The 17,273-nt window shown below is 52.4% G+C and overlaps 1 protein-coding gene across 2 annotated transcripts in view; it reads right to left on the bottom strand.

The window, feature by feature from the left end:
* Positions 1–15,524, bottom strand: part of STX1A (syntaxin 1A) — a 111,180-nt gene extending 95,656 nt beyond the window's left edge. For both annotated transcript variants that reach the window (XR_011804263.1, XM_072026103.1), the window contains exon 1: positions 15,400–15,524. Coding sequence is in view for 1 of the 2 variants with exons in the window: in XM_072026103.1 (XP_071882204.1) it covers positions 15,400–15,429 (30 nt within the window). In the remaining variant the exon portion in view is untranslated. The remainder of the gene's footprint in view (positions 1–15,399) is intronic.
* Between the last annotated feature and the right edge of the window lie 1,749 nt (positions 15,525–17,273).

Genomic DNA, 17,273 nt, shown 5'->3' with positions numbered 1-17,273 from the left:
TGAGGAGAGCAGGAGGAGGTGAGGGATAGGCCATGAAGGTGGTGTTTGGGAATTCCTGGTCCCTGAGTGCTCCATTTCTTACTGAGTGTGGCTTGCTTCCCCCCTGGTGAAGTGGAGAGATGGCTGCGCAAACCTGGTTGGGTGGGGGTCCCTGTCTCTGGACAAATGCCATGTACTCGGCACTATGTGCAGTTAAGAAATGTGTGTCTAGGTGATTTCAGGAGGACAGGACTCAGCTTTCAGCTTTTCATGCAGACAAGTAGGTTTTCTAATATTTATAGATCTTTGATGACCATGTTAGTTGTCAGTCTCTAACGGGGCTGGGAAGGACCATTTGTCAGTCGACAGATCCTTTCCTTGTTTCCTACCAGAAGGTGCTTGCCTGATGTCTTATTATGCAGTGGCCCGAGAAAGTGGTCCTTGAGATGTTGAAATGGATGCTGCTCAAAGAGCATGTTCAGGTGCTGAGTGGGGAGAGGTTGACAAGGAGACTGCGCTTGTGGGATGTTGTCCAGGCTTGTCACGTTTCCATGCCAGCAGAAGCTTCACCAGCGTGACAAAGACCTTCTTTGGAGCAGCACCAGGAGAGAAGAGCAGCCTGTGTCTGGCTGAACCCTCACCCCAGAGGCAGAGATACGGACCTCATGTACATGGCATTTACCTGCTGGTGGGACTGTGTGTCTGTTTGGAATTGGGTACACATGCAGGGGTTTGTAGGGCCAAAGCCTCAGTGGTTGCTTGTAGCCTACAGCAGTACATGAAGTGAGTGTAAAACTTCTGGTGATCTTCTGATTGAGTCTGAAGACCCTCCTTCCTCAAGTGACATTCATTGAGAACAACCCCGTGGGAGGTAGAAGAGTTGCTCTTTAATGTCTAGTGTTCATTTCCCATCATGCTGCATTTCAGAGCCGAGGCATGTCCCAAACTGAGGCAGTCACTTTCCTGGCGCTGGCTGGCAGCGGAGGCAGTGCAGCCTTCATGCCCAGCCTGCTGGCAGTGGCCGCAGTGGGACTTTGTGTGGCTGGGAATAGCACATCTCTGTGGGCTTCTTCCATGTCAGTGGGAGAGATGTGGGGATGTGGCCCGCTTGTACACATTTCTGTTCCATAAAACTGGGTTTGCCTTTCTCAGGAGGTGTCCATGCATTTGTATGATAGCATCCTTCCCACAACAGGATGGAAGCACCTCATTCCTGTCAATGTTGCATCCCTATTTCATGTGGCCTCCTGTGTGTGGAAGCTGTGGGGAGGAGTACGTTAAAATAAAAGCAGAAAGCAAGGCCAGCCTCAGGTCTGGCTCTGCAGATCCACACTGTTTTCTCCTGCAGCAGCTAGAATCTGCATCTCAGCCCCCTTGTATGCTTTGACTTGCAACTGGGCCTTGTGCCATCTCTTGTCATTGGTAATACATTGATGCTCCTGTAGATGATTTTTTCTCTTGCAGGTACAATAGTAAAGTCATCTGAAGTTGTTCTTTTTAACAGGAGTTGTGTGCCTTTGTTCTCTGTTTGGACAGGGAGATGTTTCCGTAGCACAGAATTGTCAAACTCCAGTATACAAAACTCACCATTGACCCTGTGAATAGATGTATTTGCTTATTTAAATACTGTCTTCTTTTCCTTAATTTTTAATAACCCTAATAACCCTTTATGTATGTACTTATTTATTTATTTATTTTTACTCCTCTTGGTTGCATACCATGCTTTCAAGCTCTTCTGTTTGACCAGAAGGGTGATGTCAATAATTCAGCTCCACTCTGTCCTTCACCCATGTTGGAGCCGGGCTTGTTGCGTGGAGCACAAGAGCCGTGTGTTCCATGTGACATCTGCAGCAGCCAAAGCTGCACAGGCTGGCTGCAGCTTTGTGGCGCAGCTGGGGAGGCAGGTGGTGGTCCTTTTGTGGGATCTGAAGGGAAGAAAGCTGCTCAGGAAGGGTGTGTACTGACCACCTTTGGGCCATGCCTGGCCCTGCTGTGTCCCCGCAGTGCTGCTGTCTGATTTTTGGGTAGACCTGTGTGGACCCAGGAGTTGGACTTAATGATCCTTGTGGGTCCCTTCCAACTTGGGATATTCTATGATTCTTCCAGGGCCTACTTATTTCCATCAACAGGATACTTCTGCACTGATCTGCCCAGACTGAGAAATTTCAGCCATCTGTGCTGTACTTGCTTTATAAAGCAGATGCACTTTCCGTACCAAAACCAGAGTATCTTTTATGACGCACAACACAGCGTGCTTTCCCTCTACTCTTTGGAGGGAAGCCTGACAAAGAAGGAGCCTGGAACGCACTGCTGCATGGACCAGTGAGTTGCATGCACATGTCTAAAAATCACATGCCTTTTTCTCTTTCCAAGTTCAAGAGCCCAGAGTATTGCATCCAGCAAACTCCTGCCATAGCTCAGCTCCGTGCAGCTCCAGCTTCTGGCTGCACATGTCACTAAGATGGATGAGGTCAGAATAATTCAACAATGAGATGCAAGAAAATCTCTCCTCAGACATATTAAAAGCTTACAGGCCACACACTGAAGTATACAGATTTCTGGAAACATCCCAGCCTAGCTGCATGCACAGCTCTGCAATGCTCAGCAGCAAAACAGCAGGTCATTGAAGCTCTGCTGCTGAAACACCACATAAAAAAAGTTCAAACCACCCATGCACCTCCTACACATGAAAGAGCCACCATGAGAAGCTGTATTTACCCTCACACCTTACAGCGACCATCAGAGTTTTACAGCAGCCAAAACAAGTCTTTCTTCAAAGTCCATGAGTCCAGAGGGAGAAGCCCTGCTCAGAAGCATTTTCAGGGAGGCAGTATCAAGGCTGAGGACAAGGATGGCTGGAGGGCCTGCCTGGGAGAGAGCCCTATAGAACTAAACCTCCTGAGATGACAGCTTAAGTTATCAACTTGGTCTTAATGTTTTCTGCAGACTACATATAGTACAACTGGACAGCATAATAAACTGAATATTTTATAGCTCTGGATATTTTATACTGCATAGGCCATAATTCAGTGTCCAATTCCAGTATTCTCTGAAACCAGCCCATATTTTGGACTAACAACTTTTGATGAATAAAACTTCAAGGCATTTATTATGACTTCAGCATTCACCAACATCTGCATGAGTCAGTAAGCATTTCTAATTTCCACACTAGCAGTAAAACGGAGAACAAGATATTCAAGAGTTTTGTCCTTAGCTATTCATTTTCATTACTGTAGAATTGTTATCAATTTTTGGCATAAAGCCCAACCATTCTGTCAGAGCACTGGTCAACTTCTAAGAACAGCTTTAGAAACAGGAATGCTAAATTCCATGTAACTATTGAGAACAAATGTCAGAGAGAATAAAGGTGCCACAAGTCCTGCACAGGCAAGGAGCTGAGCTCACTAAACTCCTGTAGTTCCAGGACACGAACAGCACTATGATTTACTGGAAAGGCATCCATGCCTTTACATATTTGCAATCATGACTAAAGAATAATTTGGGTGAAAAACAGCAGAAAGTCTTAACTCAGCTGATTTTTTTTAACATTCTGCCCTGTGGAAGGTCATACAGTACACTATTATGCTACATGGGAATAATTCACTAAGAGAATGCTGCAATAATGACTTCCTGACCCTGAATTAATAATGCTACAAAGAAAAGCTTAAGAAAATCCCAAATTATGTAGCTACTAAAAATTCAGAGGAGGGACTCAGTCAAGGCATGAACATGCTTTCAGTTGCCCACAGCAGACTAGACTCGGACACAGCTGTAATGATCTCAGCCAGCCCAGAGCTGCTTTCTGTCCCACGGACCTTCACTCTGCACAGGGACCCTCCCTCAGGCACAGATTTATTCTCTAATAGAGGAGAAAGGGAAAACTTCGCCTTCTGTTTTTCCCTTGTTTACTCAGGGATGCAACTATCTGGAACACTCAGGTTTCTCTGCTGAGCACTGGTTGACCGCTCCCCCATACACTAACAATGAAAGTCCAGTTACTGACCCTAACAAATTACACCCACTTTTTCCAGACTGACACCATGGCCACAACTGCTTTTTGAAAATAAATCTCCTTTGAGAGCAGTGGGGACCAACTCAAACCAGATGGGCCAATGCCCTGGAAAAAGAAGCATCTTACCTAGGGGACGAGAGGCTGGAGATCAGCCCTATGCAAATCTGGGGGTTATGGTCAACAACAAGTGGAACCTGAGTCAGCAGTGTGCCCTAGCAGCCAAAAGGACCAAGTGTATCCTGGGCTGCAGTAAGCACAGCAGAGTTAGCCGGTCAAGGGGAGTGCTTGTCCTGCTCCACTCTGCACTGGTGCAGCCTCACCTTGAGGACTGTGGGCTACCTTGGGAGCCATGAGAGAAGAAGGACATCAGCCTCTCAGAGAGGTCCCAAAGAAGGGCAACAGACATGATGAAAGGCCTAGAGGGCATGGCGTAAGAAGAGAGTTCGATGTGGCTTGGTTTGTTCAGCTTAAAGAAGAGAAGGCACAGGGGTGACCTCATGGCGGCCTACATCTTCCTCACCAGGGGGAGCGGAGGGGCAGGCACTGATCTCTTCTCTCTGGTGCCCAGTGAGAGGACCTGAGGGAACAGCAGGAAGCTGCCTCAGGGCAGGCTCAGACAGGAGCTGTTGGGAAAAGGCTCTTCACCAGGAGGCTTGTCAGGCACTGGAACAGGCTCCCCACGGAAGCGGTCACAGCACCAAAACTGCCAGAGGTCCAGAAGTGCTTGCACAAGGCTCTCAGACATATGGCTTCCCTCAGACATGATGCTGAGGGAATACACCCTCCTCACTCCAGCTCCTTGCCACTGAGCTCTGGTGATGCTCATCAGTGATTGCAGGGCTGGACCTGCAACCAGGAGCTGCATGTAAAGCAAGAAATAAAGCCTCAGGCAGAGGCAGCGATGCAGCTGGCACCGTAGCCCCCTTGGTTGATTTCACCAGAAGAGATGAGAAAATCAGTGCAGTCCATAAAAGCGAAAACTGTCAAATGAGACTGCACTGGCTATAAACATGACAATGAATTTCTTTGGTGCCTTTGTCTAGATTGTAAAGGAAGCTTAAGCACGATCCAGGAGAGACACCAGTCCTCCCAGAAGGCAAAGATGAAATGTCTTCTGGAAAAATGAAATGAACATTTGTTTTGTACATCACATACTGCATGTCTGACAGGACTTGATGGAAGATCTGAAAATAAAAGCAGACAAAAAGAAAGATTTAATACTAAAGAATTTCTAACAGACATCACAGCAGGATGGGAAATGGCCGAGGCTAACATCAGAAAACTCACACAACATGGACAGAAGATTTATTTTTTTTAAGTTAGTTCTTATGAAAATAAGCTTGAGCCTGTAAACATCCACTAAAAACCGAAACACTGAACTATTAAGGGAAAGACTCATGAAGAAAGCTTATTTCTGCCCTGCAGCAGACTGATGTGATGCAGCCTCAGTCTGTCCTCTTGTGCCAAACAGCGGCAGCAAAGACAGCCCAATGGCTTCCGCACAGAATGCGGCAGGGAGGAGAAACCTCTCCCAATTAAAGGGAAACACTGGTGTAAGAACAAATTAACATTAAACTCCTCACAAATAATTCTGGGCAGGAAATTTGGAATTTGTAACCCACTCAGGACTGTAGCACAGCAACAACAGTCCAATAGCAGCAAAGCCAAACCACATCGTTTGTGGCTGTGAAACAGGTCAGTGAGGTCATGGGCAGTGGCACAGCCTTGATGTGCCCATGTGCACACAGCAACAGCCTCAGGGAATGCACTGAGGTGCCTCGGAGAGTTGTGCAGGCCAACAGGCAGGGTCAACGGACAGGATGGCAAAAATGACCAGGAAAGCTGGTTCCGAGACAAAACGGACTGTCACACCTGGCTCAGTGTCTTCATTACTGTCACACGTTTGGTTCAAAGGCAAGAGTAGCCTGGATTGCCCTTCAGGAACATTTTCACAGGGCTCCTCCTCTCCCAGATTTGCTGTGCTGCCATCCCTGCACCCAGCAGCAGAGAGGGCACAGGCCTCCAGGATGAGGGGACAGCCTGTTGCCTTATGGAGGACCAAGGAAACCCAGATGTGGACTTGGTAACCCCCTGAGCTGGGTGGCTTCACTCATCCACGTGAATTGTCTCTAAAAACGTGACACACTCTCAGGTTAGACAGGAGGTCAGGGAGGACCTCATCAATGTCCATAAATACCTGACAGGAGGGTACAAAGAGGACAGAGCCAGGCTCCTTTCAGAGGTGCCCAGTGCCTGGACCACAGGCATAATAGGCTCTGTCTGACCATCAGGAAGCACTTGTGTGCTGTGCAAGTGACCAAGCACAGCACACAACCTCTTGGTATAGGCTGCCAAAAGAGGTTGTGGATCTCACCCTTGGAGGCCTTCAAAAGCCACCTGGATGTGGTTCTTGACAATGTGCTCTGGGTGGCCCTGCTTGAGCAGGGTTGGACCAGAAGTACTGAGGTCCCTGCCAACTTCAGCCATTCTGTGACCTCTGCCACACAAGTCACCTCAAGCTACTGCTGAAGCCACTTCACCAGAAATGCATCAGCTTTAACACGCTCTCTACAAATCTAACCCCCAGTGCAGAGGTTTGCCATCAGCTTTCCCTGGTTTACAAAAAGAACCTGGACAAGTTTGTCCTTTCTCCACTGGCAGTGCCAGTACCATAATACCGCAGCTTGGCGACTGAGATCTGACACCCAAAGGAAGATGTTTGCCTAAAAATACACCATACCCAATCAGCTAAATCAGCTTCCCTGTACAGCAGCACACAGCTTTCCCAGAAGATAATGCAAAGAGTCACACTGCTCAGTGTCCTACTCAGCAGGCAACCCACTCACAGCGAGGCCAATCCACCCCAGCTGGAGTTGACTGGGATGGCAGTGTGGGTATTCAGAATGAGGCAGGGCAACGCGGGCTCCTCTCAAGGCTGCCCAGCTCACTCAACACCTCACAGAGAAAAGCACTGCAGGAAAGCCAAAATGTTTTTAGAACTTTGGCTGGTGCTGTGAAGAAGGCAGAGCTTGCTGTGCTGCTGTTTTGTTTTGCAAAAGAAGCAAATAATAGTATTTATTTATAACATTCCTAATGGACAACACAGGTATGCAGTTCAAGATGGGTGCCAAAACTAAAGTAAACCATAATGAACCCACTCATCACAAACCAAACCCCAAAGATGCCACTGTATGCTTCACCAGTGAAGCCTGTCACCTGAAGCACTGTGCACAGCACCAGTGTCAGTCCTGCAAATTTAAGGCTTCAAAGAAGCTTTCTCCACAATGTGACTTGCTGGCTTTCACAATCAGTAGCACAGGGAAGGTGCAGAGAAGTCTAGCAAAGAAAGGCAGCACCTGCTGCAGGAGTGGTAGATAGTGCCTGTGGATTCACACCTGCAGTATCCAGATGCCACAGTGAGATGTGCCACATGCCCATCCTCAGCTGTCAGCAAACACACTGGTCCCCACCTGGGGGAAAGTGCCCACCCTTCAGACAGCACCACCTGCAGCGACCCAGAAGAGCCCAACATCAGCTCACTGCCACCACTCTGCTCCACGCTCCCACCCCAGGCAAAGCCAGCAGTGCTTGCTTGGCCATGGGCTCATCCCCTGTCACCCAGTGCCACCCCCAGGGGCTCATCCTTTGCAGCCACAGCCAGCCATTCCGCTCGCTGATGGCACATACACAGGCTGTTTGCAGCACATTGCCCCTGCTGCTCTGAAAGCCATTCCAACCTTTGCCCTTCCAGAGTTGGCTCTTTATATTTCTTTAAGTAAAAATGCTCTCCTTGGCCTTATGCCTGGTCTGATATTTATACCGCATTGCCCTGTTTCTGTTTCCCGAGCCACCTGCTCCCCATGTGTTTGCCTTAAGGATGATAATGCAGACTCAGCAGTCAGAGGACATCCAAATGACCATTCCTACATTTTCACTCAGGTGACCACCGTAGCCATCTGAAGCCAGGGCAGCATGGCACATTCAGTCTTCCTGGGTCCTGCACTTGTGCTTACTCTCCTCCTTTTTGTTAATATACATAATTTTCTGGAAGTAGCAATTTATCATAGTATTTAGCTTAATGAGCCCTACCATACGTGTTCCGCCTGTAGTGGTAATTTTGCATATTTCTTAAGCAATCTTGTTAACTGGGAGATACATAGCAAAATAAACATTTGTATAGCTTCCGAGTAGCTCACATAAAGGAAATGACAATTGCAATTAGAACAATGAGAACTGGTCTAAACCCCCTTGGCTCAAACCATTTTAGACCTCCTCTGCACAGCAAATATATATGGCTTGCAAACGCAATGCCTCATTTTCTGCATTCATAGAATCATAGAATATCCCAAGTTGGAAGGGACCCACAAGGATCATTGAGTCCAACTCCTGGGTCCACACAGGTCTACCCAAAAATCAGGATTCAGACTATATGACTGAGAGCACAGTCCAAACGCTTCTTAAACTCCAACAGGCTCGGTGCAGTGACTACTTCCCTGGGGAGCCTGTTCCAGTGTGTGACAACCCTCTCAGTGAAGAACCTCTTCCTGATGTCCAGCCTGAACCTCCCCTGCCACAGCTTGGCAACATTCCCACGGGTCCTATCACTGGTCATTAAAGAGAATAGACCGGCACCTGCCCCTCCACTCCCCCTCATGAGGAAGCTGTAGACTGCAATGAGGTCTCCTCTCAGCCTCCTCTTTTCCAGGCTGAACAGGCCCAGTGACCTCAGCTGCTCCTCATATGTCTTCCCCTCTAGGCCCTTCACCATCTTCGTAGCCCTCCTCTGGACACTCTCCAACAGTTTAATGTTTTTTTTTGTACTGTGGTGCCCAGAACTGCACACAGCGCTTGAGGTGAGGCCACACCAGCGCAGAGTAGAGCGGGACAATCACCTCCCTCGACCAACTAGTGATGCCGTGCTTGATGCACCCCAGGATACGGTTGGCCCTCCTGGCTGCCAGGGCACAATGCTGGCTCATGTCCATCTTGTTATCAACCACAACCCCCAGATCCCTCTCTGTGGGGCTGCTCTCCAGTGTCTCATCACCCAGTCTGTACGTATAGCCAGGGTTGCCCCGTCCCAGGTGCAGGACCCAACACTTGCTCTTGTTAAGCTTCATGCGGTTGGTGATTGCCCAGCTCTCCAATTTGTCCAGATCTCTCTGCAAGGCCTTTCCACCCTCAACAGAATCTACAGCTTCTCCAAGTTTAGTGTCATCAGCAAATTTGCTCAAAAACACCTTCTAGTCCTACATCCACATCGCTTATAAAAACATTGCAGAGGGCCGGCCCTGAAATGGAACCCTGGGGGACCCCACTGGTGACTGGCAGCCAGCCAGATGTGGCCCCATTTACCACAACCCTTTGAGCCCTGCCCATCAGCCAACTGCTCACCCATCATACGATGTTTTTGTTTAGCTGTATGCTGGACATTTTGTCCAGTAGAATCCTATGGGAACCTCTGTCAAAAGCTTTACTGAAGCCCAAAAAGATCACATCACACTCACATTGTGGCACAAAGTTTCAGGTGGCAAGGAACATTTCTGACCTCTGGCTGAATTCAGCAGCACCACCAAGCCCCCTGAGTCTTGACAAGAGCTTTCAAGCAGACAGTGCCACCCTTCCCCAGGACGCCGGGACTCAGCGTCTTGCTTTTCCAGCCCCTCCAAGGATGGTGACAGCAGAGGCTGAGACAGGGAAAAAGGCATCCTCTCTGCCACAGGCCCTCAGCCCACCCCAAGGACAGTGCCAGTTGCTGCCCTGCACAGCGTAAGCACCTCAGGATTCAGGCTGTGGCTGCCCATTGGATGTGGCCACTCCTTGTGATCCATAGGGGCCACAGTGACAGTGTGATACTCACTGGGGACTGTGAGACGTGAAAGGGATGGACACCCTGTGCTGGCTGTGTTGTGCCTCCTGCAAGGGCAGGGCACAGGCAGGCCCCTTGAGGCCTCCATGACTCTATACCCCCTGTGCCTCTATCCTTCTTCCTGTGCTCCCACTTCTCCGGAAAACTTCCCAGGAAGGGGACATGAAACATTGTCCAGAGATGACCCAAAGACTGGGGTCTCAACATGGGCTTTGCATACCAGACCATGGAAAGCATGTCAGGGAGTCTTCTTGATTTCAGGTGTTCCTTGGCTTGCCCGAAGCAGGGCTGTCACAGCAGCAGAGACATGCCTGCATGTGGGATCCCACAACTGCTGGGGAGCAGAAGTATGCTCCAAAAGGACAGCACGCAAGTCCAGTGGCACACGCACTGCTGTGGGCTCGCTCGTCACATCGGTCATTTCTCAGCACGTCCTGCTCATACAGCCAGTAGACCCCAAGGAACAGTGACTACCCAGGCTTCACCTCCTCCAGTTCTGCAGACCTCACAAACAAGCCAATGTAGCAGCTGCCCTGCTGCAGACAGCAGCACCGCGGGGACACAGCAGGGCCAGGCATGGCCCAAAGGTGGTCAGTACACACCCTTCCTGAGCAGCTTTCTTCCCTTCAGATCCCACAAAAGGACCACCACCTGCCTCCCCAGCTGCGCCACAAAGCTGCAGCCAGCCTGTGCAGCTTTGGCTGCTGCAGATGTCACATGGAACACACGGCTCTTGTGCTCCACGCAACAAGCCCGGCTCCAACATGGGTGAAGGACAGAGTGGAGCTGAATTATTGACATCACCCTTCTGGTCAAACAGAAGAGCTTGAAAGCATGGTATGCAACCAAGAGGAGTAAAAATAAATAAATAAATAAGTACATACATAAAGGGTTATTAGGGTTATTAAAAATTAAGGAAAAGAAGACAGTATTTAAATAAGCAAATACATCTATTCACAGGGTCAATGGTGAGTTTTGTATACTGGAGTTTGACAATTCTGTGCTACGGAAACATCTCCCTGTCCAAACAGAGAACAAAGGCACACAACTCCTGTTAAAAAGAACAACTTCAGATGACTTTACTATTGTACCTGCAAGAGAAAAAATCATCTACAGGAGCATCAATGTATTACCAATGACAAGAGATGGCACAAGGCCCAGTTGCAAGTCAAAGCATACAAGGGGGCTGAGATGCAGATTCTAGCTGCTGCAGGAGAAAACAGTGTGGATCTGCAGAGCCAGACCTGAGGCTGGCCTTGCTTTCTGCTTTTATTTTAACGTACTCCTCCCCACAGCTTCCACACACAGGAGGCCACATGAAATAGGGATGCAACATTGACAGGAATGAGGTGCTTCCATCCTGTTGTGGGAAGGATGCTATCATACAAATGCATGGACACCTCCTGAGAAAGGCAAACCCAGTTTTATGGAACAGAAATGTGTACAAGCGGGCCACATCCCCACATCTCTCCCACTGACATGGAAGAAGCCCACAGAGATGTGCTATTCCCAGCCACACAAAGTCCCACTGCGGCCACTGCCAGCAGGCTGGGCATGAAGGCTGCACTGCCTCCGCTGCCAGCCAGCGCCAGGAAAGTGACTGCCTCAGTTTGGGACATGCCTCGGCTCTGAAATGCAGCATGATGGGAAATGAACACTAGACATTAAAGAGCAACTCTTCTACCTCCCACGGGGTTGTTCTCAATGAATGTCACTTGAGGAAGGAGGGTCTTCAGACTCAATCAGAAGATCACCAGAAGTTTTACACTCACTTCATGTACTGCTGTAGGCTACAAGCAACCACTGAGGCTTTGGCCCTACAAACCCCTGCATGTGTACCCAATTCCAAACAGACACACAGTCCCACCAGCAGGTAAATGCCATGTACATGAGGTCCGTATCTCTGCCTCTGGGGTGAGGGTTCAGCCAGACACAGGCTGCTCTTCTCTCCTGGTGCTGCTCCAAAGAAGGTCTTTGTCACGCTGGTGAAGCTTCTGCTGGCATGGAAACGTGACAAGCCTGGACAACATCCCACAAGCGCAGTCTCCTTGTCAACCTCTCCCCACTCAGCACCTGAACATGCTCTTTGAGCAGCATCCATTTCAACATCTCAAGGACCACTTTCTCGGGCCACTGCATAATAAGACATCAGGCAAGCACCTTCTGGTAGGAAACAAGGAAAGGATCTGTCGACTGACAAATGGTCCTTCCCAGCCCCGTTAGAGACTGACAACTAACATGGTCATCAAAGATCTATAAATATTAGAAAACCTACTTGTCTGCATGAAAAGCTGAAAGCTGAGTCCTGTCCTCCTGAAATCACCTAGACACACATTTCTTAACTGCACATAGTGCCGAGTACATGGCATTTGTCCAGAGACAGGGACCCCCACCCAACCAGGTTTGCGCAGCCATCTCTCCACTTCACCAGGGGGGAAGCAAGCCACACTCAGTAAGAAATGGAGCACTCAGGGACCAGGAATTCCCAAACACCACCTTCATGGCCTATCCCTCACCTCCTCCTGCTCTCCTCACATTCATTTTACCATTTGGACCTGTCTTGCACCCCAGAGATCGCAAAGCCTCACACCCTAGTAGACCCATTGGCTCCCTGGGGGGATGCCACACCTCGTGACTCTAGAAGCCCTGCACACACACGCCAGCCCTGGTCCCACGGCCCCACAGCACCCCTGATGTTGAACCCTGCTGACAGCAGAGCTTTGTGCATTTAGCACAGACGTACTATTCGGCAGTGACAGGCCATCATGGCCTGCTGGCATTATCCCCCTGAACAACCACTGCTCAGGCTCACATCAGCGGTATCTGAAAGCTCCTCCTCATCCCCTGCAGCAGCAGCCTGGCCCCATCACAGGTAGCTGCTCCCCACTCCAGCAGCCGGGGATCCCCAACAAACACCGCTGCAGAGAAGACGCTGTTCTGTCACTGGGAGGACACACCTCCTGCAGGAGGACAGAGTGTCTTTAGGGCTGACCTAGATGTCATGTTGAATCTCTTCATGCAGCAAGGCGGGGCGCATTTCTTCCTGCCCAGTAACACAGGGACAAATCCCAGCTACAACAAGGTGACAACACGACAAGAGGACCTGGCTTGCCAAGCAGCCCCTAAAACACCCAACAAAGCAGAACAGTGCTGACACAGCACAGGTCGGGAGTACGCAGGAGATAGGGTTGTGCCATCAGCCACGAAGGACACCCCACATGCCAGGACTTCAACACACTACAGGGCAGGTGTTAATCTGCACTCGTCAAGCAGAGGGCCAAATCCCAGCTCAGGGCAAACAGGTTTGCTCCTGTTGGCCTCAATGGCACGTGGGAACCACCTACAAAGAGCACAGAGCTCTGCTGGTCATCTTCCACAATCAGGCCTGCAGGTTGTTACTCCTCCATAGCAGAGTACACTTTGCAAATGTAAGTTTCCCTGTTCCAAGGCAGTTCAAAGCAGGCCTGGGAGTGCTGCCACCTCCAAGTACCAGATATGCTAAAATGAGTTTGAAAACAATCAGGGTCCAAAGGTTCAGAAAAGACACAGATCAGCGTGTTGAACGTCAAGCATCATTTTAAAAATCCCATTAAGATAGGAAGCTCATGTTCTGCACAGCAGCAAAAGCCCTGCATCCCCTCCTCAACTCCAAAAAAGACAGCTTTTTTCTTCTTTTAAATCATCTCCCTGGCAGAATTTAGATGTTGTATTAAAACAGGGAGGAATTGTCTGAGGCTGTTAACAAGGCTGGCTACAGGCACCAGATCACTAGCACAAAGTGGGCCCCAACGTCCCATAAGGGAACACACCCCTCCTGCCAGCACAGCTCTGTACGAGAACTTCTCATGTGCTGCCCTGCTCATGCAGCCCAGGCAGGCTCTAGGCCAGCCACAGCACACACCTCTGTTCAGCCCCGGGGCACATACACACCCCGAGCCGAGCCGAGCACTGTACCCAGCAGCCCCACGCGGACCCCTCTGAGTGCAGGGGCACAGGAAGTGTGTCCCCCTCCCCTCCCCTCCAGCAGGTGCCAGAAACAGCCCCAGAAAAGCTCCTGCATGCAGGGGCTGCAGACCCTTCAGTGTTATGGCTGGAGGTACTTCATGCCACCGCTGAGTAAGGATCATCTGCAGGAGAGATGCAAAAATCTCCTAATGCAAAAAGCGGCATGGCTTTTGTTTTTGTTTAAGATATTTAAAGGAATGGAGAGATTTTAAAATGCTCTACAGCATCACTTCTCAGCCAGCACTGGCTGCCAAGAAGACACTTACAGAGCTGGGTTTCACTATTATTATTAAAAAGCCTATTTTCCAATTCTGTTTCCACAACCTGCACTGTTCATGGAGAAAGAGTCCCTTGTTTGGGTGCTTTCCAAGCACCCAGGCTGAGCATGAAGGGTGCAGATTTTCTTTTTATAGCCCCTTTCTCCTCAAGTATCTACAGCCACCCCCTCTTCCCCTCACTGGCGTCACCAGTAGGAGAGCTCTGTATTCCTGGCACCTTCCAGACAAAGCCAGCCTCCCATTTCAGGTGGCCTCAGCTAGGTCTCTCCAGACAACACTCAGCCCCAACATGCATCTTTGTCTGGAGCTACGAGACCTGCCAGCCCAAGCAAAACCCTTGGTTTATGGCACAGTGCAAAACCTGAAACAGCCAAGCTGGGAATGGTTATTTTTAGAGCACAGGACCTGCCAGGTGAATGTTTGCTGAAGCTCCTAGTGTATTTCTGATACTGTTTCAAGTCACCCTCATGCAGTGGCACAGCCGCATCGCCCATCTCATTCCCTCCTCTCTCACAAAGCATCCTGCAGTGCCCTGCCACGGGGGACGAGCACCCATTCCATGACAAGGGTGCCAACTCATGTCACCCACCCGCGTGGCCACACCTGAACGGCTGCGCAGCTCCAGGCTCTTCCCAGGCCAGATGACATCAGCAGAGCGAGAGGGATGAAAAAGCAAAACGCGAGAGGAAAGGACAGGCCACCGCCTGCAGCGGCCATGGGACAGCCCCTGCACCCAGCACCCCACATAGCCTACACCCAGTCCAGGTGGGAGCGAGCCGTTTTTTGGCCACGGGAGCTCACCCGGCCTCCGGAACAGCTGGCACACGGGGCGGGACCACAAGGCAAGATGCCGTCCCGCAGCGGCCGCGACAGCCAAAAGTGTGCGAGCAGCGGGGCCGCAGGTGCGGCGGCGGCGGGCGCTGGACGAGCACCTCGAACGAGCACCGGGCACCAAGGCCTGAAACGAGGGGAAGCCGGCAGCGGCGGACAGAGGCGCCGCGGGAGCCCTCAGGGAACGGCCGCACTGCCCGGCCCGCGGGGACCGCTCCGTGCCCCGCGCCCCCGGCACCCGGCTCGCCCCGGGGCGGGTGGGGCCGGGGCCCCCTGCCGGTGCAGAGACAAAGCCCGGGGGGGTGGGAGGGGGGAGGAGATCGCGGCCGCGCTCCGCAGGCCCCGGGAACCCAGGACGCCCCCGGCGCCTCCGCTCGGTACCGGGGGCGAGGCGATCCCCGTTCTGCCGCGTGTCCCCCACTTACAGCGCGCAGCTCCCCGGTCCGGTCCTTCATCGCGCCCCGCCGCCGCTCAGCCCGGCCGCCGCTCGGGGGAGGGGCGGGCGCGGCACATGCGCGCAGCCCGGCGGAGCGGAGCGGCCCCCGAGACGCTGGGAGCGGCCAGCGCGGGGGCGCAGCTCGCGGGGGGGTCTCACGGGAGCGGCGTGGCGCTGAGGGGTGCCACGCGTGGGGGTACGCTGGGAGCGGGTCACACCCGGAGGGGTCGTACCGGGGGGTGCAGCAGCCTCTGCAGCCCGGAGGGCCCCCGCGGGGGCTGGGACAGCAGTGGGGCAGGGCAGGGTCCCCGGGGGCCCTGGAGCTGGGCTCTCGAGGAGCCTTGAGGCGACCCAGGCCCAAAGCAACGGCGCCAGATGGCTGCTGGCGGAGGGGCCTTGCGGAAGGGCCTTGCGGAGGGGAGTCGGGAGGCTCCCCTGTGCCCACCGCCTACCTCACTCTGCCAGCAGGGCACAATAGGAGGCTGTGGGGCAGCCTGAGGTGGGACAGAGCTCCCCAGGATTCCTGGGACAAGCAGAGCACTGGGGTACACCCGGTGAGGATGGCTGGGTCTGCTCCTGCCTGCAATCCTTCACCAGCGAGAAGCTCCAGAGGCACCCAGGCAAAAGGCAATGCTATAGGAACAGCCTCTGGGTGTTGCAGCAGCCATATGTCAGCCAGGCATTATCATCCCAGCAAAACTCTGCCCCTGTTCCCTGGGAAATGTCCACTCATCACAAGTCAGTGCCATGACAGAGACTTCATACAGACAGTCCCTGAACTGCACTATTCCCCCTTCTCGGCAGTGCAGGGGGAGAAATTAAGGTTATAAAGCTGGTAGCTTGTGATATGTATTTGGAGATCGCTCACTACCATCATGGGCAAAACTAACTTAGTTTGGGGAAGATGGACTTCCCCAGCCACGCTCCTGACTCTTCAACCTCCCTCCCCCAAGCAGTGCAGGGGAATGGAGGTGACAGCCAATTCATAACCCTTTGTCTCTGCTGCCCCTTCTTCCCTCAGTTCTCCCCCCTGCTCCAGCATGAGTTCTCTCCACGGGCCTGCTCCTGTGGTGGCTCTTCGGGAGCTGCAGCCTTCTTCAGGCAAGAGCCACGTGCCGTACAGGTGCTCGGGGGACACAGAAGGGGTCCCCTGCAGTGCTCCCATCACCCCAACAGGGGCACATCACTGCCCACTAGCTTGTGCCCCGTGCAGCCATTGCGAGCTTTTTTTCTTTTTTTTTCCTACTGCACCACAGTTTTTTTTGTCAGTCGACTTCGGTCTTGCGGGATACTTGCGGCTCTTCCCTGCCGCCCGCTTCCTCTCAGCGCTGCCTTCAGCTCCGACGAGGGGCCGTGACCTCCCCGCTGCCTCCGCGAGCCCCGGCGCCCCGCGCACGTCCTTGCGGCTGCCCCGTCCCGCGGCTGCAGCGCGAGGGCCCGCTGGGGGCGCTCGGGGACGGCGGCGGGGCCGAGCCGGGCCGAGCCACCCGAGGCAGTGCTGGGGCATGGCGCCCTCTGGCGGCCGCGACGAAACCCTATTGAGGCGCCGAGCCGGGCCGGTCCGGCTCCAACGCCTTGGCCACGGGCCGCCGGGCTCAGCCCCCGGGCCGCGCAGCCCGGTGCCCATCCCCCGGCCTCTCCCCCTCCACGCCTCGGAGTGGGGCCCCTCCGGAGCAGGGACATGAGCGGCAGCGGGCCCGGCAGTGGGCTCTGTGACGAGGCAAAGGGACCTTTGCATGGGGCCCTGTCATGAGCAGCCTGGATATTAGGCCTCTGCTCTGCACAACTGCATCCAGAGCCTGCAAGGCTTCTCCTTGGAGAAGCCTTGGACTGGCTTTGAGAAGCCTTTGGCTTGGACTGGCG

Source organism: Anas platyrhynchos, chromosome 20 (assembly GCF_047663525.1).
Source record: "Anas platyrhynchos isolate ZD024472 breed Pekin duck chromosome 20, IASCAAS_PekinDuck_T2T, whole genome shotgun sequence".
NCBI lineage: Eukaryota > Metazoa > Chordata > Aves > Anseriformes > Anatidae > Anas > Anas platyrhynchos.
The sequence above is the reverse complement of the archived record's forward strand: the minus strand, read 5'-3'. Positions and strand labels throughout refer to the sequence as shown.